The 22,382-nt window shown below is 47.9% G+C and overlaps 2 protein-coding genes across 4 annotated transcripts; both read left to right on the top strand.

Annotated features, from left to right (window-relative positions):
• Positions 1-2,950: 2,950 nt before the first annotated feature.
• On the top strand, positions 2,951-15,308 carry calcoco2 (calcium binding and coiled-coil domain 2). 3 transcript variants are annotated; one of them, XM_066698798.1, is made up of 14 exons: positions 2,951-3,101; positions 3,935-4,180; positions 5,157-5,259; positions 7,085-7,233; positions 9,006-9,131; positions 9,317-9,547; positions 9,898-10,025; positions 10,224-10,314; positions 10,524-10,685; positions 10,910-11,179; positions 11,300-11,395; positions 11,512-11,683; positions 11,797-11,819; positions 14,602-15,308. In XM_066698798.1, exons 2-14 carry the CDS (start codon positions 4,001-4,003, stop codon positions 14,611-14,613), a joined length of 1,743 nt encoding a protein of 580 aa, XP_066554895.1. In that variant the 5' UTR covers positions 2,951-3,101; positions 3,935-4,000; the 3' UTR covers positions 14,614-15,308. The 3 variants fall into 3 exon arrangements, with proteins under 3 accessions (XP_066554895.1, XP_066554893.1, XP_066554894.1); XM_066698796.1 differs by lacking the exon at positions 14,602-15,308 and adding an exon at positions 12,406-13,155; XM_066698797.1 differs by lacking the exons at positions 2,951-3,101; positions 14,602-15,308 and adding exons at positions 3,194-3,305; positions 12,406-13,155.
• A 608-nt stretch (positions 15,309-15,916) lies between these two features.
• atp5mc1 (ATP synthase membrane subunit c locus 1) lies at positions 15,917-18,727 on the top strand. Its single transcript, XM_066698800.1, has 5 exons — positions 15,917-16,029; positions 17,071-17,118; positions 17,518-17,595; positions 17,823-18,001; positions 18,362-18,727. The coding sequence occupies exons 2-5, from the start codon at positions 17,080-17,082 to the stop codon at positions 18,474-18,476; spliced, it is 411 nt and encodes a 136-aa protein (XP_066554897.1). The 5' UTR covers positions 15,917-16,029; positions 17,071-17,079; the 3' UTR covers positions 18,477-18,727.
• The last annotated feature ends 3,655 nt before the right edge of the window (positions 18,728-22,382 follow it).

Genomic DNA, 22,382 nt, shown 5'->3' with positions numbered 1-22,382 from the left:
ACTTTAATATCATATATATATATATATATATATATATATATATATATATATATATATATATATATATATGTATATGTGTTTCAAAAGCTTGGATCTTCAAATCTCAAAGCCTTCTTTAAGGGTGAGAGAGAGTGTTTGTGAGTGTGTGTCCATCTGTGTTTTCTCATACAAAGCACGGAGGAATAATCAGCACAGTGGTAACAGGAGTTGCTGAGATATCGACAGTGTATTTACGTGAATGATGATGCATCACAGCGTTTTAGTGTGATAAGTGTCCCATTTTCCAAGCCAAATGGAAGGGGGGGTGTTGCATTGTCAGGAATAAGCCGGATGTGACACATGTTAGGATGTTAAGGTGGTTACACTTGCAGGCTTCATGTGTTTTTAATGCCAATGGCTTAAATGCACCCTGGGAGAAGGATGGGTCCCACTCGTAACTCATCCATTAAGGCCGTGTTCATTTGTCACGGGCGGTGGGAGAGCCTGGACCCTGCTTCCCGGCTAAGAGCCTCTATTGATTTTGCACTTGCAGCGATGGCGCACGGCTGGATGGATGACCTGCCGTCTGCAGTGGAGCCTGTGACAGGTGTGTGCCCAGGACAGGCTATAGGTGCACGTGTTGGCCAGGTCAGTCTCGGGCCCTTCAACCTGCCAGCCTCTCTGGTCAGGATTCACTGACCGTTTAACCGGCACTGTGTCGCCTAACCATTGGTTAATGTTAACCACTAAGTTGGATGGGTGGCACTTTGACATGTATATGAATATTGCCCATGACACCAGAGTGTTCATGGCCGAGCTCCTCTTCATTTCTCAGAAGGAAAGAAAGAATTAAAGACATGTATATTCCATTTACAAAGCCCCACAAAATAAGGAGAAAAGCTGGGAGATGTTTTGTTAATTAACTAGAATTACACTACACTAAGCTGTGACATAAGTTCCTTTCATTTCGAACTGTCAATATTTTTAGTCAAGAAATATGGTTGAGCGTATTGCACGTATAACAAAAAGAATGCAATGATTTAAATTTTAAAAAATCTGGTAATGGGGGCGTTACTCTGGGTGTTGACTGACTGTAATCCCATAGGGCAGAATACAGTCACGCCCCTCACAGGCGGGGTGGAGTCAGCCTGCAACGTCACAGCGCAGCCTCCATATGGAGTGCGAGCCCAGGTGCGAAGCTGCAGCGGGACGGCCTGCTCCCCGGCCGCTCTCTCCCACACTGTCCAACTGTTCCGCACACACACGCCCTGCCGCTTCCATTGCCTCGGTGCCTTTGTTATGGAAAACAGCGCCATCCGCACATGTTCTGGGGCCACAGATTTTACATATGGGCACTGTGTAGCCAAATTAGATCAGGGCGAGAACCATACCCCGGCTCTCCATCATGGCATTGTGCACGCGTCACATGAAAGCTGCCGTGCGAGGCATGAATGGCTGATGCCTCCATTTGTGTTTGAAAATTGAATTAGAGACAGGTTAGCTCCCCCGCGGTAGCAGAAGCTGTATCTCTGGGGTTCCGTACATTGATGGGGGGGTACAGAGACCCCCCACAGATTTACACACATCAAACTCATATCCTGATTGAAATGAATCTGGAATAAACCAATGAAATGCAGGAGAATAGGTAGTAGTCTTGCACTGAATCGGTGAGATTTCTACAGAAGTAATATTAATATAACATCAGCAATAATAATATTAATGTTTTCAATTTGAAGGTTTACACATGGAAGGTATTGGTTTGAACATTCATATTTTTCTATGTGCTCCTCTCTGCTGCTGCCTGGCCCACCCAGCCTCTCCCGAACTCTTAATTCAGACATTCAGATATTCAGAAATATAATACAATATAAACTATGAATCTGCTCAGTGGGGGGTGGGGGTTGTGTGTTGAGCTGTTTCCTGCTCTTAATAAGATGGTGATTTCGGTTTTCTGACACCACTTTACAGGAGGGTCCTAAAAATATTCGACGTGTTTATGAAGATAGCAATGAAAATGGATACCATTTTGATACAATTAAGAGACGTTTACAGAATTTACATTGATTGTGATTTTGATCAATATTTCATTTTTTCGCCAGCTTTGTCTTTCTCATTCTTTATAAAATACTATGAAGCCGAATACTGCCACCACCCCCTTTTCACACACAGCCAGACTTCATAATAATATTATTTCAGCTACGGATTGGGCAACAATCTATCTCTGTTGGGCAAATATAAACCCAGAAAACAACATTATGTAACATTCTGCACCTGCACCGGATACTTTTTTCACTAGGTGCTCCACAATCATTCAATCCCTGCAAATAATACACAATGACGTGGAGATTTCCTCACTCTGCCCTTTGCTGTACAGTAACAAAGGTCAACGAGATTTAAATTGAATTATTGTATAAGCTAACCAACCACTCTGGTGCGCGGTCAAGAAAATGTCAATATGACTGACCAGGCTGAACCCAGTGTGTTGGGTGATATCCTTAGCTATGTATATATGTATGTATGTGTAATTTATTCCCAATTAAATGAAAACATATTAAACCAGTGCTGAAAATGTGTACTATATAAGTGTATTATTTTTTAATTTATGTAAAGTGCACATTTGAAAACCACCAAGAGCACACACTGTGGAGATGTGGAATATCTTATGTTACGCTATTCCTTGATTTCTATGTAATTGTCTGTTTGTATGCAATTAGATGGAACTCCTCCTTGTTATTGATTGCATTGGGCGAGGTGGTGGGGGGCGCAGTCTGAAGCTGCTCCTGCTCCAGGGGTGTCAGCTGTTGTTCCGTTTGACTCACCTCGTCTGTTTAATGAATGCGGAGTCAATGCACCCCAGCTGGGGAATCCGCCTCCGCTGCTTTGGGACAGTTTAACTCTCCTTCTGTGGTGCACGCCGGGAAATGCTGTTCTTACCTGCATTGGAGTTTAGACTTCTCCAGCAAGACAAACTACATCTCCCAGCGTGCACAGCGGCTGGGCTGCGCGTAGGCGGCGCTGTACCTTCCAGTGACAGTCCAGAAAGAGAAAAGAAAAGCAAAAGTAAATAAACACAGAAGACGCTGCTTCGTACCGATGTCGCCAGCATCAAGGTTTTAAACCAGGTATTTATCCTCCCACAATAAGCTCACTGCAGAAACAGCGTTATGACTGTCGCTGTATTTAGTGCAGCCTGTAGGTTTCGGTGGCTTTAAACCCGCAGGGTAGTTTGGAGAATAAGTTTCACTTTCTTGTTTGGTGGAAACAGCCCTGGTCGGTTGAACTGAAACGATCGTAGCAAGGAAGATGCACAGTGGCTTCAAAAGCAGGTTGATTAACTGTCTATTTGTATTGATTGTGTGTTACTGATCGGAGAAACGCAGAAGCGCAGTCTGACACAAGCGGAGTGTCGCAATGAAGCGCCATGTTGCCCTGCTGTGCTCAGTAACACGCATCTGAACTGCGCAGTTTTTAATATACGGCTATTCAGCTATTATAGTTAGTCCTATTATGATGATGATGATGATGGTGGTGGTGACGACATTTCTTTATTCGCTGCTATGATTGTTGGTATTTATTTTTACAAAAGTCTGAATCATAGCCAAAGTTAGCAACAGTGTCATGTTATCTGTTTCTTGATATTTCAAATGGAAATCAGTGATATCATGCTCAAATGTGTTGCCACTGAGGTGGGGCAGAAAGGGCACTTATTAAGACACATCATTACATTACATTATTTGTCATTTAGCAGATGCTCTTATCCAGGGTGACTTACATTTGTACCCATTTATACAGCTGGGAATTTCACTGGAGCAATCTAAGTGAAGTACCTTTCTCAGGGGTACAACAGCACTGCCCCACACGGGATTTGAACCCACAACCTTCCAGTTATGAGTCCAGAGCCCTTATTATCATTATTATTATTATTATTATTATTATTTGTTTGTTTATTCTTCAGGTCCAGTATTCCACCATCACCTCGTCCCAGTCTTAACAGGCGTCGTGCCCCTTTCCAGAGTCCGCGATGAGCGAGGGCACAGGAGAGCCCCCGACGTCCACCGTCATGACGTCTTCAGCCAACTACTCGCAGGTGCTCTTCAACAATGTGAGCCAGGCCTATGCGCCCGACACCGTCCTGAGCTGCAGCTACACTGTCACCCCGCAGCTCATCCCGCACCGCCGCGACTGGATCGGCATCTTCAAGGTCAGTGTCCTGGACACCTCCAGTTATTATTATTATTATAAATATTATGATTATTATAGACGCTGTTGATTTGCACTGAATCTGAAGGACTGGAAAACTGAGACACCCCCCACCCCCCCCCCGACCCAGAGCTGTCAGTTCAGTGTGCAGAGTGTGAGTATCTAGCCAGTCCTGTGTGAAATTGCAGTCTCTTCCACCTACTTCCTGTTTACCATCTCACAGAGTCTCACAGACCTAGTGTGAGTCACATGGTAGGTGGATACGTTTCAGTTTGGATGTCCTGTGTCTGCATGCCAAGCACCACAAGGGAAATGTTAGGGTTGAGGACAGTCTGCTGTACACTCCAGCAGTGCCGTGGAGGGTCACAGCAGGCAAGGCAGTGTGATTCTCCAAACTGAGGGAAGGATGTAGGGGCCTAAAGCACAAAAACAGACCAGTTGCATGTAGAGGAGTAAACAGGAGGGGGGTGGGTGGGGTTGTGGATCTGGAATCTACCACTTCCTAGTTCAGTTGTGGAAGATCTTTGAAGGCTCTGGGTGTCCATGCAAAGTGCTGTCTCCTGTCCGTCTCCTCCCTTGTGCTCGTGCTATTCAGCTGCAGTTTCCTGTCTGGGCCGGGCTGGCACATATCTCTGTCTTTAATCTCTGTGTCTGTATGACCACATCCTCGCCCAGCAATGCACAGCATGCGTCAGTTTCCTGAAAGGCTTTTTTAACAATGTTTCCAGTTCAGGGTGATGGTTGTTTTGCCAGGGCACTACACTCCTTATCTGGCCATGCAAGTAAAACACAAAAAGCAGAAGAAAAAGAAAAAGCAGACTCTGACAGAGATATCTAGAACAAACAGTCTTCAATTGCAAGTTTACAGTCCTTAACAGAAACCAGTGCAGATTTAAAATCATACCAAGTCTGGTTATGACAAAGACCTGAGCTGTCTGTAAGCTCCCAGGTGACCACTGCCTCTGTCTGTCTGCCAGGTGGGATGGAGCACCACAAGAGACTACTACACGTTTCTGTGGGCGCCCCCCACTACCGGGACCCCAGGGGAGCAGCCATTGGAGCAGCAGGTGGTGTTTGAAGGTGAGGCTACGAACATTTACACACAGAAACACGCACACATAGACACAGAAACACACACAAGTACACACAGAAAGACACGCATATACAGACGCACAAACTCACATCTGTACAAACACATACATCTGTATAGACACACAGCTACACACACAAAACAAATACATGCATGCACACACACATATGCACGTCGGTATACACACATACTTACACATACAGAGACGCACACACATCAACACAGAATAGCACATGTCCACATCCCTGTACACAAGAACACACACACACACATATACAGTTGGGTCCATCAATATCTGGACAGTTACACAATTGTCATCATTTTGACTCTGTATGCCACCACAATGGATTTGAAAGGAAACAATCAAGATGTGAGGGTAGTTACATCCAAATTGGGTGAACGGTGTAGGAATTACACCCATTTTTATAAGTGGTCCCCCCAATTTTATGGGCTCAACAGTATATGGACAAACTAACATAATCATGAATTGAATTGTGAGTTTCAATACTTGGTTGCAAAATTCTTTACAGTCAAAGACTGCCTGAAGTCTGGAACCCATAGACATCACCAGATGCTGGGTTTCTTCCCTGGTGATGCTCTGCCAGGCCTGCACTGCAGCTGTCTTTAGTTCCTGCTTGTTCTTGTGGAGTTTTGCCTTCAGTTTTGCCTTAGAAATCAAAACAAACCAATCAGAGAGATAGCAAAAACATTAGGTGTGGCCAAATCAAGTATTTGGTACATTCTTAAAAAGAAAGCTCAGGAACACCAAGAGGCCCGGAAGACCACGGACAACAACTGTGGTGGATGACAGAATAATTATTTCCCTGGTGAAGAAAAACCCCTTCACAACAGTTGGCCAGATCAAGATCACCCTCCAGGAGTTGGCGTATCTGTGTCAAAGTCGGGAATCAAGAGAAGACTTCACCAGAGTAAATACAGAGGGTTTACCACAAGATGTACACAGGAAACAGGAAGACCAGATTAGAGATGTCAAAAAACATCTAAAGAACCCTGTACAGTTCTGGAACAACATCCTATGGACAGATGAGACAAAGATCAACTTGTACCAGAATGATGGGAAGAGAAGAGTATGGAGAAGGGAAGGAACTGCTCATGAACCGAAGCATAAAACCTCACCTGTGAAGCATGTTATGGCATGGGCATGTATGGCTGCCAAGGGAACTGGTTCCCTTGTATTTATTGATGATGTGACTGCTGACCAAAGCAGCAGGATGAATTCTGAAGTGTTTAGGGCTGTATTATCTGCTTGGATTCAGCCAAATGCTTCAAAATTCATTGGACGGGGCTTCACAGTGCAGATGGACAATGACCCGAAGCATACAGCGAAAGCAACCCAAGACTTTTTTAAGGTGAAGAAGTGGAATGTTCTGCAATGGCCAAGTCAATCACCTGACCTGAATCCCATTGAGCAGCATTTCACTTGCTGAAGGCAAAACTGAAGGCAAAACGCCCCAAGAACAAGCAGGAACTAAAGACAGCTGCAGTGCAGGTCTGGCAGAGCATCAGCAGGGAAGAAACCCAGCATCTGGTGATGTCTATGGGTTCCAGACTTCAGGCAGTCTTTGACTGTAAAGGATGTGCAACCAAGTATTGAAACTCACAATTTAATTAATCTTGTTTCCTTTCAAATCCATTGTGGTGGTGTACAGAGCCAAAATGATGACAATCGTGTCCCTGTCCAAATATGTATGTACCTAACTGTAGATACATGCACAGACACAATATGCACACAGACAAACACACATATTAACCCACATTGATGTGGTGTCTCTGTGTGTGCATGTGTCTTTGCAGCCTACTACCTGCCGAAGGAGGATGGTGAATTCTACCAGTTCTGCTATGTGGACAGTAATGGGGGGGTGAGGGGAGCTAGCACGCCATTCCGCTTCCAGAGCCTCACCATCAACAGCCTGGAGACCGACCTGCTGGTCATCACCACACAGGTCTGACCCCCCCCACACACACACACCCACAGACAAGGGGTCGCTGTGTTAAGACGTGCTGCGTGGCTGTAACTGAGTTCATGTTGAGAGATGGGCTTGTCTTGGTCTGTATTCATGTTACATGAAAAGTCAAGTTTTTAATTCGATTTTCCCCACATTGCAGCAACACTAATAAGCATCATAGTTGTAATGGTAATTGACCTTTTGCAAAGCCCCGCCCCCAAACGGTCCTTGTCCAATCCTACCTTAGCATAAGGTCACTACTCGAGAAGGTCCATCAAGCTCTCGTCGTTCAGGCTCACAATGGTGAGACGCTGTGCCTGCAGCCCTGCAAACCCGACAGCAGGGACCCCAGAAGTTTAGAGGGGGGAGTCATTTTTTTCCCCTTTCCAAAGCCCAAAACCGAAGAGGAAAGATGCCGGCAGTGGATAAGACAGTGTGAGAGTCCCCATTCCCCGCTAAATACCGCAAAGATTAACAAACATACATTTGTCTGCTCCAAGGTAAGCTAGGTGGCTGATGATGTCATTGTCTAGCTAACGCCAGCGGCGGGACTACACTTCAGGTTTTAGGGGGGCTTCGTGGGGCTGCAGGGGGGGGTGCTGACAGTGTTTTGCAAAATTACTTCATTCTTTGATTCTTTTGTGGTAATATTTTTAGGGGCGATGAGTGAAAATACAAGGGGTGGCTAAAGGTGCTGTGTCGGACTATTTGACCGCCCCGTTACTTCATATCTGTATTATTTTTAGGTGGACTGAGAGAAAATACAGGGGGGGTAAAGCCTCCCTAAATAGCGTCAGCCATGGGCATCAGCTAATTACAGTGACTTCTCTTGGGTTGTGAAATGCTTTTGTCAACATTTATGCATAATTATTCCTTGGACAACAATGTTCTCTAACACTGACGTTATAGTTATTTGTGCTAACGTGACCATTAATACGACTTGCTGCTACTAACGTTCGCTAGATAGCGAGCTACCTCTAATATGAGCTTGTTATGTCGGGGCACTCGTAGGCTTAACTTTTACAGGTGACTTTCAGCTGAAGTTGATAGGATGTTGACTGATAGAAAATTTCAATAATACCTATATAAACAGAACTGACCCGGCAGTGCAAGTGCATGGCCACTCCACAAGGCTGTGCTGGTCGCTGGTGAGTTTATGGGGTTTCTCATGCTTGTGTTTCGGTTATTGTTGTGTCCCCTTCCTTGTTGATTTGAATATTCTGAACATATCCTTCTACTGCATATTGCAATCCCTTTTGCCTCGATCTGGAGGATATCACAGAGGTACTACTCCAGAAAGAGTCAGTTACACTGAGCGGTAATGTGCTGCTTTCCCCTCCATGCTCAGTGTTTACTGTAGATCCCGCTTACAGAGCAGCGCGGCTTGACGGGCACAGCAACAGTAACTAAGTGGGCGGGGCTTTTGCGAAAGGTCAATTATAAAACACATGTGAGAAACCAGCCAATCACTGAGCAGCATTTGCAAACATTATACTTTTCTCTTGTCAATACATTTCATCAGTTTTTTTTTAAGTTTAACCACAATGAACATGAACACAGCGGGTCCTGGACCAAAGCATTTCAAAAGGGGGGTTGATTGTTCAATTGGATGGGGGGAAAGAAAATCACTGAAAAGATATGTGCGTCTAATCCTTTATGTGTGTGATTCATAATAAGTCAATAGGTTGTGCAAGGGGTGTCTTGTATTCTACAGGAGACGTCATTGTGTGCAGTGTGTGTGACGGGGGGTTGTCTGTGTGTGAGGGCAGGAGCAGGTGGAGCAAGGGCTGCAGGAGAAGGAGCAGCTGCAGAGGGAGGTGGACAAACAGAGCGAGACCATCGGCATCCTGCAGGCGGAGCTGGAAGACCGGCTGCTGGAGCTCCGGCGTCTCAGGGTCCGTCCACCTGTCTGTCTCTCAGTCTATCCATCAGTCCAACACCATTCTGTTTCTGCACATCTGTCTCTCTGTATGTCCATCCCTCTGTCTCTCTGTCTGTCCCAACACGTATACAATATTCCTGTGCTGTGATGTTATCCAGCTGTTGAACACTGAGGCCTGCTGTGCTCCCCCTCCCACAGGACTCCAGTAATGAGCTGGGGAAGACCATGAAGATGCTGAAGCAGGAGAGGGAGGAGGAGAGAGAGCAGTGGAGGAGAGAGAGAGAGGAAGAGAGAAAGCACTGGGAGACCGAGAGAGAGGGGGAGCGGGTGCTGTGGGACAGAGAGAAAGAGGCCATCATGGCACAGTGTGGGGACAAGCAGGACAGCCTGTCCAAAACGGAGCAGGAGAGCATCCTCAGACAGAGAGAGGTGAGGAGGACAGTGGGCTGGGAGGTCCGCAGCGCCCGCAGGGTTCATGGCTGCAGCGAGTGCCCTGATTGGCTGGGCAGGGCTCCGAGCATCTGCAGGAGGATGGCGTTAACATTGTGATGCCTGAGAATAATGTTATGGGATATAAGCTGGGAGAAACTCTTCCTTGTGTCTCTCTCTTTGTCCCTCCTCTCCCTGTATCCTCCTCTTCCTGTCCCTGACCTCTGCCCATCTTTCTCCTTCTCTCTCCCCACCTCCTCCCCGCTCCCTCTCTCTTCCCTCCTCCTCTCATTGCCCTCTCCCCTTTTCTCCCCTACTACCACCCTGTCTGCCTCTCTCTGCCCCTCCAGGAGCTGCAGGAGAGCCTGGTGTCCCAGCAGGGGAAGATGGAGCGGACCTTGGCCAAGGTGGCCCAACTGCGGCAGGAGAGGGAGGAACTGCGGGGCAAGACAGAGACCCAGGAGGCCGAGATCACGCGGTGAGTCCGAGGGCACTGGCAAATCCCCAGGATAGATTTAATATGTCTAAGACTGCGCTGTGGTGGTTGTGCTTGACACCCTGCTGGCTGATCATTGCCAGCCTCCACATTGGGCTGATCCCTGATGATCTCTCATGCCTGTGTCTCTTGTGTGTCCTGTGTTCGTGTCCGTTGTGTCCTGGTCATGTCCCTGTGCAGCCTGACGGGGACGGTGCGGAAGCTGCAGCAGGACAAGCAGCAGGCCTTCGAGGAGCAGAGGAGGCTGCAGGACCAGATACAGCTGCTGCAGGTATGAACGAGGGGGGACAGAGCGCAGACGCACAGTCTCGTGCCTCTGGGACAATAACCGGAGAGACTGGTGCTGCCCACGCAGGCAGGAGGACACAGCCCAGCGCTGTCTGATGCGCAGCTCCAATTGGAGCATTAGGGAGTCTTTGTTTTGTCCTCTCTGTGTCCCTGTCTGTTCCTCTACTGCTCTCTCTGTGTCTCTGTGTCCAGGTGGACCTGCAGAGCTCTCAGAAGGAGGCAGTGAAGCTGTCTGGGGAGTTGCGGGCGGCTCGGGCGGTATCCGAGGGGATAGAGGGGCTGCGCAGGGAGAACCGGGATCTGAAGAGGAGCCTCTCAGAGAGGGAGGACAACATGGGGCATGGGGACACAGAGGTGGGCACAGCTCTGCACACACAACCAGGCCTGCTCTGTCCAGCACTCTCCCTCTCTCCTCTTACACGCCAGTGGGAGTTCAGTGGGGGATCGTGGTGTTGAGCATTGTGTATCCCTGGTATCTGTGTGTCTTTGTGTTTCTATCTCTGTGTATTGTGGTGTCTTTGTGTCTGTCTGTGTGTTTTTGTCTGACTTCGTACCCATTTGTCTTTCTGTCTGTGCAGAACGAGGGCCTGTCCAGGCAGCTGCAGGAGCTGCAGGTGCAGAAGGAGCAGATGGAGCAGCAGCTGCGGGAGCTGCAGGGGGAGCTGCGCGCGCAGAGGGAGCAGGAAGAGCAGCGGCTGCGGGAGCTGCAGGGGGAGCTGCGCGCGCAGAGGGAGCAGGAAGAGCAGCGGCTGCGGGATGTTGGGCAGAAGGCAGAGGAAGCACACGATCAGCTGGAGTACTGGAAAAAGGGCTTCGAGAAGGTCAAGGAACAGGGCTGCAAGGTGGAGGTGCGTGCTGGACAGAGTGTCAGTGAGAGAGTGTGTAGGAGGCACCAGGGGATGTGTGTGTTTGTGTGTTTCTGTAGGAGATTGTCAGTCAGTGTGTCGGTCTCTGTCTGTCACCTACAGATCCAGTTGACTGAGGTGAGGCAGGAGCTGGAGAACCGAACCATGGAGTTCGAAATCCTGAAGCAGGAGAAGGAGGAACTGACAGATGAGAACGAGGTGAGGCAGTCGCACCGAGAGCGCCCGAGACACGGGCACCGCCTGCGCACCTGCTCTCTGTACTGTGCCTGACTCTTCCTGACCGTGAACATTGCCGTGTGTTTGTGATGTGTCAGGGCCTGCGGAGAGACATGAAGAGACTGCGGCAGCAGATGTCTGCTCGCCAGCCCTCCCCCCAGCCCAGCATCTCCCTGCTGTACTCCAACCCGTACAGCATCCCCCCTGTGCCCACGACCGGCCTGTATGAAAGCCCTGATCTCCGCTACAGTGATCCCTTCAACACTGCGGGTAAAACCACACTGCCTGCACTGCTCTCCGTGTTCGTGCGCGCGTGTGTGTGTATGTGTGTGTGACACGTAACAGGCGACAAAAAAAACGATTTTACCAATTTTTTCCCTTAGGTGCGCCACCTGCAGAACCACAGGTAAGCACATATTGTTATTATTATTGTGGTTGTTGTTGTTATATATTCATTTATGTGATCCAAAGTAACAGGATTTGTTTCCATATTTATAAGAATCCATCGTGAAACCCTGAAAATATAATATCGTACACGTTTAGATAGCATACGTATACATACATTTTGTAACGGGTAATAATTGCCACAAAAAACACCAAAAATAACGGCAGTCTTAGTGAAAATAAATATTTGCATAATAATGTATAGTGCCGCTGAATAGCATTGTTTAAATTTGATGCGCTTTCCACTTCAGTGTACACAAGAACGCCAAGTGTTCAGCATAGTCTGAAATTGGCAGCCATTTTGACAGCCACAGCTCGACACAGGGCAGAGGGTCCATGAAGGAGCTCCTGTGAGCGGTGGATGCAGAGGGCCGTTCGAGAGCCTGCGTCTCTGCTCCTTCGCCGCTCTGAAGCTGAAATGGGGTGTGAAGACGCAGGCAGGGGGCTCAATGGTGCCATTCAGAGTCAGCCACTAGGCGGCAGTGCTCACCCCGTCCTCTCTAGGACCACGTACTAATCTGTGTCTGTGTCTGTGTGTCTCTTCCAAGGAGGCGGTGAGACAGTGCCAGTTCTGCAGAGAGCTGTTCCCCGGCATCAGCATAACAGAGCTGGACACTCATGAGCAGAGCCACAAGGTGTGCCCGTACTGCAGCCTGCTGTGTGACCCCATGACCCAGCAGCAGTTCGAGGAGCACGTGTACAGTCACGGGGACTAGCCCCCTGCGCACTGGTGTGAGCTACAAGAAAGGGCCAGGCTGTGGCGTTGGAGTCTGCTGCTCTCCGTACTCGGCTTCTTGTTGCCTGCATATTACACATAATCACTGTGCGCGGCTGTGAGCGGCGTGCCACAGCTCCCTTCAGCTCGAGGCTCTTCGCTGCACTGTCTCTGTCGGCGGCTGAATTATATTGATCTTTGCTGGTATCCTAGATGAAGCAGAAACTGTTTTAATCATAATGTAAATTGATGAACTTCGTGTAGAACAACCTGACACTGTGATGGGTCAGGCGTGTGCAGCCTGCCCCCTGCGCCGCACCACGCTCCTCACCGGTTGTTTGACGTTTATTATTTCCAGATTTGCGTGTCAGTTCTCATTACATCCGGTTTAATTAAGGAAAATATTAGATGACTGCAATAGGGATCAGGAACTTGAATATAAACGCAATCAGCTTTGAAAATTCTACTCTGTGGTATATCACTGCTGTTATAATTCCACATTGTAATTATGAATTCTGGAATGTGTATTCTCTGTTCTGTTCCTTGTGTGTCACACTGTGCAATAAATGGCTTGGTTTCAAAACACCTGCCGTCATTCTTTCAGGGGACTAATAAGAATAAACTCTCTGTGAGTCTGGGGACAGCAGTACTCGCCTGCCCCTAGCGGGAGAAACGGGATCTCCCCCCCATGCCCCCACCACCACAAGAGCTGGTTTCGTGTGTTCGGCTTTTAACGAGCGTTGTCATGGAGACTCCGCATTGGAATGGAGATCGAATGGAACCCTCGCCTGAGCGCGCGGATTCCACATTCGGAAAAGGATTTCGAGTGAAATATTAATTAACAGACCTTTTGCAAGTATTAAAACTGGCAACTCGGCAGGGCCTGAGGTCAAGTCGAGTCGCCTGTCAAATACTACAGCACAGCGCCCCCCCACAACAGCCAGGCTCCTGGGCAAACCGCCCGTCTAATTAATTTGCCGGCGAGTAATCAGTGGCCCAGACGGGGAATGAGCATCGTCCTCGCCTATGAAAGATTCAGGCGCGGTGTTAATTAAACTGATTGGGTTTCTGGTTTCTGCTTAATAAGATCAGAGACCACACATCCGTATCTGGTCACACTGCAGGCCCAGTGCTAATTTAAACGTTGCTTAAGGAGACTGATTTGCTGCAAGAAGTCGAAAACAATATGCCGGGTTATATCTCAGGAAGCACAGCTATCATGAGCGCATATGTCTGTGTATGCACGTCAATATTGATCTTTGTATTGTATCTGTCTGTTGTTGTGAGTAGCCTATTGGCCCAATCGCCCGCTCGTTGCGTAAGTCTCTGTTGCTGTGATATTCAGTGCGTTTTATTGCCAGATGCAATTTTATTTTAAAGTGCATGTGTGTGTGTGTGGTGCGGGGTTATCTTATTTCTTCTCCCTTAAAAAAAAAAAAAGCACTTGCCTGTGAACATCAAACACAGCCGAGCCCAGTCTCTTTATCGCAAAGTGGCTTTTAAGTGTCTCTGCAGACGCAGGAGATAAGGCCGGAGTCAGCAGGGAGAGAGGGCGGCCTCGTAAAACATCAACCGGTCCGAGAGAGAGACTCGTAATCAGGGGGTATATTTATAGGTAAAGATGTTCATCAGCGTAGATTATTATTATTATTAATCATATTAATAATAGTTTAAGTTCTGGACCTTCTCTTAACCAGTTCAAAACGTGAGACAGAGAGGGGCATTTTATATATCAGAAATATACTAATCAGCTAATGGGACAGTCTTCGCAGCTCACTGCACTTTGAGCCACGGTCCGCCAGCGCCCCCTGGTGGGTACAGCTACCACTCCACACCAGCCTCTGAATATAGAGGCTCTGAGAGCTCCGGGTCCAGTGGAGCTGGTTCTGCATGTTGGATTTTGAATCCTCAACCTAATGAGCCTTTTCCTTCCTTCCCAACGTCTAACCCTGGATGGAGCCCTAAAAACATCCATAACAGAGTCAGACAGGACAAGCACAGAGTCATGATCATTTTCTCATTTTCCAAGGTCTGTGCGTGACTCCGCAGAGGGAAGATCACGCCATGCAGAAGACCTTACGACCTCTCTCCTTCATCGCGGTCGGGGCAGTGTCCTTGTGCATTCATTCCCACTGCAGTGACGACCCCTGGTGGCCGGAGGGGTGTGCAGCACGGATGCCTGCGCACAAGAAGAGTCCTCGTCGGCAGAATCGTCTGCGAGTTCAAAGGCGCGGCCCAGCGGGGGGGGAGGCGCTGGAATCTCCGCGCCAGCTGTGCGAGGCGCTGCGTTCCTTTGAGAAACAGCTGGATGGCACTCTGCGACCCAGCAGATACTCAGGACCAGATCATGACAGATGGGCCCATCGGAGCTGCTCTCGGCTGTAATCCGTTTTGCGTTCCCAGCTTCTCATCCCGTCTCTGTGTGGGCGGAAGCTGGGCCTGTAAGACACACATGGCAGACATACACTCATGTACAGGCATGTGCAAACACACACATTAGGCAATTGCGTTTAATACTACTACCACTGATAGGTTTTAAAGTGAACTTTATTCCACAAAATACAGGATACAAATACACAGTATACACCAAACCACAAAACCTGCAAGCTCCCCAACCCACAAAAGACAGATAGAAAGATACAAAAACTAACAGACACTGACTACTGATACATATCATCATATAAAGAGCAATTAATAAAGCTAGTACTTAACATTAGTTGGAGAAAGCCACTTAAACAGAGGTTGCCCTGTATTTCTGTTCAAAAACAATGCATTTACACTCGCAGGGTATAACTTCTAACACGCAGAATAACGCATGTGCATGAAAGTTATATTTTCAGCGGTAAGGGCCTCATGCTGACAGACTAATCCCCCTGATCTGAATGAGTTAAACTGTTAAAACCCATTAAATCCCCTTATGGCTCTCATTAACGCCTCATATGTGCGATTGGAGCGACTCCTGCCTTCAGCTTCCCAGCCGCCAGAGGGCGAAACTCAAATTCAGACCCGTTTTACAGCGATGGATGACCACAGCCTCGCTTCCGTTTGTAGGCGGGCTTTCCGGTTGAGCGGCCAATGAGGACAGAGGACACTAGGATACACTCGGAGAGGTTAAAGTCTTGTCATCCAATGGAAAAAAATGTCAGTGTAGTTTGCCGGTAATCTGGTCCAATGGTAGCGAGAGAACGGGCGGCAGCTCTCGCCTGGACCAATCAGAGCTCAGCAGCGGCGTGCGTGCTGGTTCTTCTCCTGCTCTCCCATTGGCCAGTCGCAAGATTCTCCTTGGAAGAGGCCCAATTGTAGGCAGCGGGGTTTTCGGTCCAGCCAATGGCAGTTGAGGACGGCGAGTCTGTGCTTATAAATGACAAGGTGACAGGCCGCCCGGTTCACTCATTGCCTGCTGCCGTGCGTGTGTGTTCGTGTCTCCGGCTCCCTGCGTGTGTACTGTCACCGACCGGTAACTATTCTGTTGCACATCTGTGTGTTTTAAACCTTACAGAGACCTTGCGACGCCAGCCGTGTCGCGTTTGGGAATAAGTGCAGATTTGCGTGCATTTTGGCTCGGTTTAATTGGCGCTGTAGGCCTGCCGCTCCACGCCTCTCCGTGTACGCGATTAGCGGACAGCCGTGCCCGGTCGGGGACCTCTTCCGTCCGGTTACATCTTCTCGGAGAGCCGGTGGTTTTCGGCGTGCGTGTCTTCGCATCACCCAGCGAGGACGAGCGCCGCCGCACCGGTCAGCGTGTCCAGCCCCCCGCCTGCCCGATGGCCGTGCTGCGGGTGGATTCGTGCAAGATGTCGGACACATCGGGGCCTAGTGCCGCACGTCCGTACGCAGCGCTGGGCCGCTCGGCGGGGCGTTTTTAAGACGCTTTACACCGTTTTGACGAATCCGGTTTAAAGTCCTGTTTCGCTGCTGCGTCGGGGACGGTCGCTCGGATCTGTCGGACATGGTGGATTACTGTTGACCTTCAGGGTCCCGTAGAAGAGATTGATACCGGTCTCTAAACTAATAAACGAGTCTCCCGATTAATGAATGCAATCTTCTCATTGACTAGTTTAAACTTGAACCCGGGCGAAAGTACCCACATCGCCCGACCTTTCCATACCGCATCTGATATTGACGCGTTACTGGAGCGCTATGGCTGACCGGCTGCTCCGGTTGCAGTCCGGTTCTGCATGCATGTCTCTAATATACGGTTGCAACCTCACATTGCCGGCGAGGGATTGGGGGAGACCGGTGCTTGAGCTCCTGACCCCGGCCCTGCAGGAGGAGGGACGCGTCTGTCCGGTGGAGGACCTGGTCTGGTAGCTTCTCACCGCAGTCACCTTGGAGGGTCTCGCCTAGAGGACTCCGCTAGGTTATCCGTTTGCTCCAGTCTTGGGGATTGATTGTAGTTCAGGGACCCAGAGACAAGTGTGTGTGTGTGGGGGGGGTGTCCTGTACATTCCTGTCTAAAGCTTTGCACTGGCACCTAATGTACCCATCTTTCTTTCAGAAATCCAGGATGTACGCCTGTGCTAAGTTTGTCACCTCGCCAGCTGTGGTAAGTTCTCTCCTGAATCGGCCGCCTCCCAGTGCTGACAGTGGTGTGATGTTCGTGCCCGCAGTGCACAGGTAACCCTTAACGGTGGAGGGGGGTGGTTTATGTAATTTGTTCTCCTGGATGGCCACAGTCTCCTGGTTTGTTCCCACCTGACACCGAATTGGTCCGATTCTAGCCAATTAGCTGGCTTTATTTGATGCTTATAAATGGTGCCCCCTTGGAATCAAAAGCTCCTTGAAAGTGATATCAAAGCCCAAAGTACACTGTGGCTCCTCCACTGCTGGGCTTTTAAGCTCTTAAATGCTGTTGATGGGATAAAATTGATTGTAGGAACACAGGGATGCCTGCATTCAGTCCTGTGCACTAAGCCCCTGCCCTTCCCCTCTGTCCCCCTCTCAGCTGCGCAGTGGATCCAGAGTGCTGGCCCGGCCCATGTCAGTGTCTCTGTTCAACAGACCTGAAGCCAGAACTGAGCAGGTAAGTTTTTATTCCTCCTCCTCCATTAGAGCGCTACCTAAACTTCAGATTAAAAAAAAAAAAAAAAAAAAAAAAAAAAAAGCAGCAGCTGTATTTGAGCACATCCTTTCCTGCCCCTTGTCTGGTGATCTTGGTGTAAAATGACCTGCTGAGGTCTTCTCTCCATCAGTGTCTTCACTAGGATGCAGCATTGACCCGTCACTGACTCTGCCTCTCCCCTCCCGCAGCCCCTGAGCGAGGTGTCCGCACTGCAGGTGTCCCTCCGGGGGTTCCAGACCAGCGCCGTGTCCCGGGATATCGACACAGCGGCCAAATTCATCGGGGCAGGAGCCGCCACCGTGGGCGTGGCCGGCTCTGGGGCCGGTATCGGGACAGTGTTCGGGAGCCTGATCATCGGATACGCCAGGTGAGTCCCCAACACCGCCTGCAATCCCCCCCTGCCACCCTTCACTGGGCAGAGGGTGCTGTTGTACTACTTATACCTGAGCGGGCATCTTGCTGCAGCCTGGTGGGTGGGGCGGTGGAATCATGATACAGGGGATTAACCAGTCTTCTCGGGTGGCATTAATCCCACCTGACGCTGCTGATGTTGGCACTCTGCTCGTGTTCTAGAGTAAGGCTTTCTAAAACATGTTCAAAGTGACTTTCAAATTGGTAGTTTTGATACCTGGAAAACTTCTGTACCCTGTATGAGTTCAGTGGAGTAATTTAAAGATGATGAGTCTCTACAGGCTGTGACTGGACTGATCTTTCTCCCTCTCTCCAGGAACCCCTCCCTGAAACAGCAGCTCTTCTCGTATGCCATCCTGGGCTTCGCGCTGTCCGAGGCCATGGGGCTGTTCTGTCTGATGGTGGCGTTCCTCATCCTCTTCGCTATGTAAATGTCTTTCCCTCAGCTCCCCCCCTCCCCCATTTTCTCCCCCTCTCGGGGGGGCAGGCTGGGGTCACACCCCCGCCCCCCGGGGAATCGGAACTCGGACGTGCAGCTGATGAGGCCGTGACATCGCCATTCCAAATTTCAAAGACGGATGACAAATCTACCTATTTTTTGTTTTTCAAAAAAAAAGTTTTGTGTAAGATCTCACTGAATTTTAGGCAAAATTTGTCTAAATAAATAGTTGGGAAAATTTAAGTGTTTCTCAATTTTTTGGAGGGGGGGGAGGGAAGTGACTTACCACATCACCTACCAGAGTGTTCAAGGTGCATTAGTTCTTGGTGCTCCTGTGCTTTGCCACCAACCTAGTTTACCATCTGCTTTTTCTGAACAAATGTCTGTCAATAAGAAAACTAGCTCTCCGTTAAACTGCCACCTTCGCAAGCCAAACTGATAAGCATTGTACCTCGTTATAGTGAAATGATTCCTGTTCCTGAAGACGTACAGGATTAAACGCATCTGAAGTCTCTGGTTGATTAGTTTCCTCTGAGAGGCTTGATGCAGTCTAAAATAAGGGCCTTCTATAAACCACAAACAAAATGCTGAGGTCAAAAGAATAAAATTAAAAGTACCGTGCAGGTTTCATTTCACCCTGGTGTGGTACCATGGGGTCTCTGTGACCCCACCCCAATGGTACTGTCAATGTAACTTTTTTTTCATGGTACCAGAGCAGAGTTTAATGAAGCCCAGCAAATTAAAAGCAGCAGAGTAATGTAGTCTTGCATATTAAGTAGTGTACATTGTTTGAACTGAACTTAAATGCTATGTGCTACTGAAGGTACAGTGTTTGCGTTCTGAAAATATACTACAGTACCTTTAAACATTCCTGATACTATAAAAACACTGGTTGTGCCAAGTATAGTAAAGTTTATGATCACTAGTACACTACTGTAGAAACTTTTTTTTTTTTTTTTTTTTTACATTGTATTGCTTGGTTGATAAAGTAATGTTGCATTGGGGAAATATAGAAATTGCTTTAAATACTCGGTTTAAGTACTGTACTTCAGTTGGGCCTCCTAGTACAGTGGCCTGCTGTAAAATGCCTAATTAAATTTGTTTTTAAGTTTTGTTAAAGATGCATCTTAAAATAACCTGGGAATAAAACTTAAAACTCCTAAAGTTATAGCAAACATCATGTAGATTTTATTTTAAGTACTCTCGCTATAATGCCACCCCTGCTCTATCTCCAGTTTTGCCCATTGTTCTTGCCAGGTGTTATAATGAGAGCTGACTATGTTCATGCACAAAACATCAGGGCCCAAAAACCTGGTTATTCACTTAATCATGACTGGTCGGGCTGGTCAAAATTCACCCTTATCGTGTTGTGGGTGGTTGTATTCTCATACAGCCCATATAGATCCACTGCTGGATGAAGGCCTCCTCAAGATACTTCTACTTTGAGCCACAGCTTCTCTTTTCCATGTCACGCCTGCAAAATTTACTTAATCTTTCATGTGTTTGTTTTTTAGCTCTTTTTCATTTTATATTTAAAGGTAAATACAGACAGGTGACAAAGGAAAAACCAACATAAAGTGTCTCAGTAAGGTGTTGGGCACCACGAGCCCCAGAACAGCTTCAGTGCTCTTGGCACAAAAGATATTCCCTCATTTGGTGTTTTGATGATGGTGGTGGAGAGCGCTGTGTAACACGTCGGTCCAAAATCTCCCATAGGTGTTCAATTGGGTTGAGATCTGGAGACCGAAGGCCGTAGCATATGAGTCACATCATTTTCATACTCATCAAACCATTCAGTGACCCTCATGCCCTGTGGATGGGGGCATTGTCATCCTGGAGAGACCACTCCCATCAGCATAGAAATGTGTCACCATAGGATAAAGGTGATCACTCAGAATGACATGGTAATGATTTGCAGCGACCCTTCCCTCGAAGGGGACGAGTGAACCCAAACCATGCCAGGAAAATGCCCCCCACAGCATAACAGCCTCCAGACCCCCTCACTGTAGGGGTCAAGCAGTCAGGCCTGTACTGATCTCTTGGTGTCATCACACATGCACTAGAATATGGTGAAAAATTACTCATCTGACCATATCACTTTTTTTCCACATCTCGGTAGACCAGTGCCTATGGTTCTTGTCCCACAGAGCTCTCAGATGTGCATTTGTCTTTGTAATGAGGGGTTTCTGCACTGCAACCCTACTATAATATCCCTCTCTGTGTAGTTCTCAACAGACTGTTCTTATGGACAGTCTGATCATGTCCTGCATAGACATTCTCAGTCACCTGGGAAAGAGGTGCTCTTCTGTTTTTCCTTACATATCACAGTAATGCACGAGCATCACGGTCATTGAATGTGCGCTTTCCACCACAATTTCCAACCCCATTTACTGACGTCTTTCCCATAGATCTCAATGCAGATTTACCTTCAGTCAATTGCTATTGAAACACTCGCCAGTTCAGCAGTATGTGTGATTGAAGCTCCTGCCATTCACTTCCTTCAAAGTCACTTAGATCCTTTCCTCTTGCCCTCTTGATCCAAAATCTAGGTCAACTGGGCTGCTCAGCATTTTTATACAGGCCACAGAGCATGATAGGATGTTAATTGCTTAATTGTATCATGCAGTACACCTGTTTGGAGGCATCTGCATTCATTATGTTCCTCCACTCATTTATTCTGGTTTATCCTTTAAGGTGTCACCTGTCTGTATATACAGTACTGTGCAAAAGTTTTAGGCAGGTGTGAAAAAATGCTGTAAAGTAAGAATGCTTTCAAAAATAGACATGTTAATAGATTATATTATCAATGAACTAAATGCAAAGTGAGTGAACAGAAGAAAAATCTACATCTAATCCATATTTGGTGTGACCACTCTTTGCCTTCAAAACAGCATCAATTCTTCTAGGTACACTTGCACACAGATTTTGAAGGAACTCGGCAGGTAGGTCGGCCCAAACATCTTGGAGAACTAAACACAGTTCTTCTATGGATTTAGGCGCCTCAGTTGCTTCTCTCTCTTAATGTAATCACAGACAGACTTGATGATGTTGAGATCAGGGCTCTGTGGGGGCCACACCATCACTTCCAGGACTCCTTGTTCTTTATGCTGAAGATAGTTCTTAATGACTTCCGCTGTATGTTTGGGGTCATTGTCATGCTGCAGAATAAATTTGGGGCCAATCAGATGCCTCCCTGATGGTATTTCATGATGGATAAGCATCTGCCTGTACTTCTCAGCATTGAGGAGACCATTCATTCTGACCAAATCCCCAACTCCATTTGCAGAAATGCAGCCCCAAACTTGCAAGGAACCTCCACCATGCTTCACTGTTGCCTGCAGACACTCATTCGTCTACCGCTCTCCAGCCCTTTGGCCAACAAACTGCCTTCTGCTACAGCCAGATATTTAATATTTTGACTCATCAGTCCAGAGCACCTGCTGCCATTTTTCTGCAACCCAGTTCCCGTGTTTTTGTGCATAGTTGAGTCGCTTGGCCTTGTTGCCACGTTGGAGGAATGGCTTTTTGGCCACAAGTCTTCCATGAAGGCAACTTCTGACCAGACTTCTCCGGACAGTAGATGGGTGGACCAGGGTCCCACTGTTTTCTGCCAATTCTGAGCTGATGGCACTGCTGGACATCTTCCGATTGCGAAGGGAAGTAAGCATGATGTGTCTCATCTGCTGCAGTAAGTTTGCTTAGAGCTACCTTGTGTCTTGTTGCTGTGCTCAGTCTTGCCATGGTGTATGACTTTGGACAGTAAACTGTCTTCAGCAGCCTCACCTTGTTAGCTGAGTTTGGCTGTTCCTCACCCAGTTTTATTCCTCCTACACAGCTGTTTCTGTTTCAGTTAATGATTGTGTTTCAACCTACATATTGAATTGATGATCATTAGCAC

Source organism: Amia ocellicauda, chromosome 3 (genome assembly GCF_036373705.1).
Source record: "Amia ocellicauda isolate fAmiCal2 chromosome 3, fAmiCal2.hap1, whole genome shotgun sequence".
Taxonomy (NCBI): domain Eukaryota; kingdom Metazoa; phylum Chordata; class Actinopteri; order Amiiformes; family Amiidae; genus Amia; species Amia ocellicauda.
This window is presented reverse-complemented; position numbering and strand designations above follow the sequence as displayed.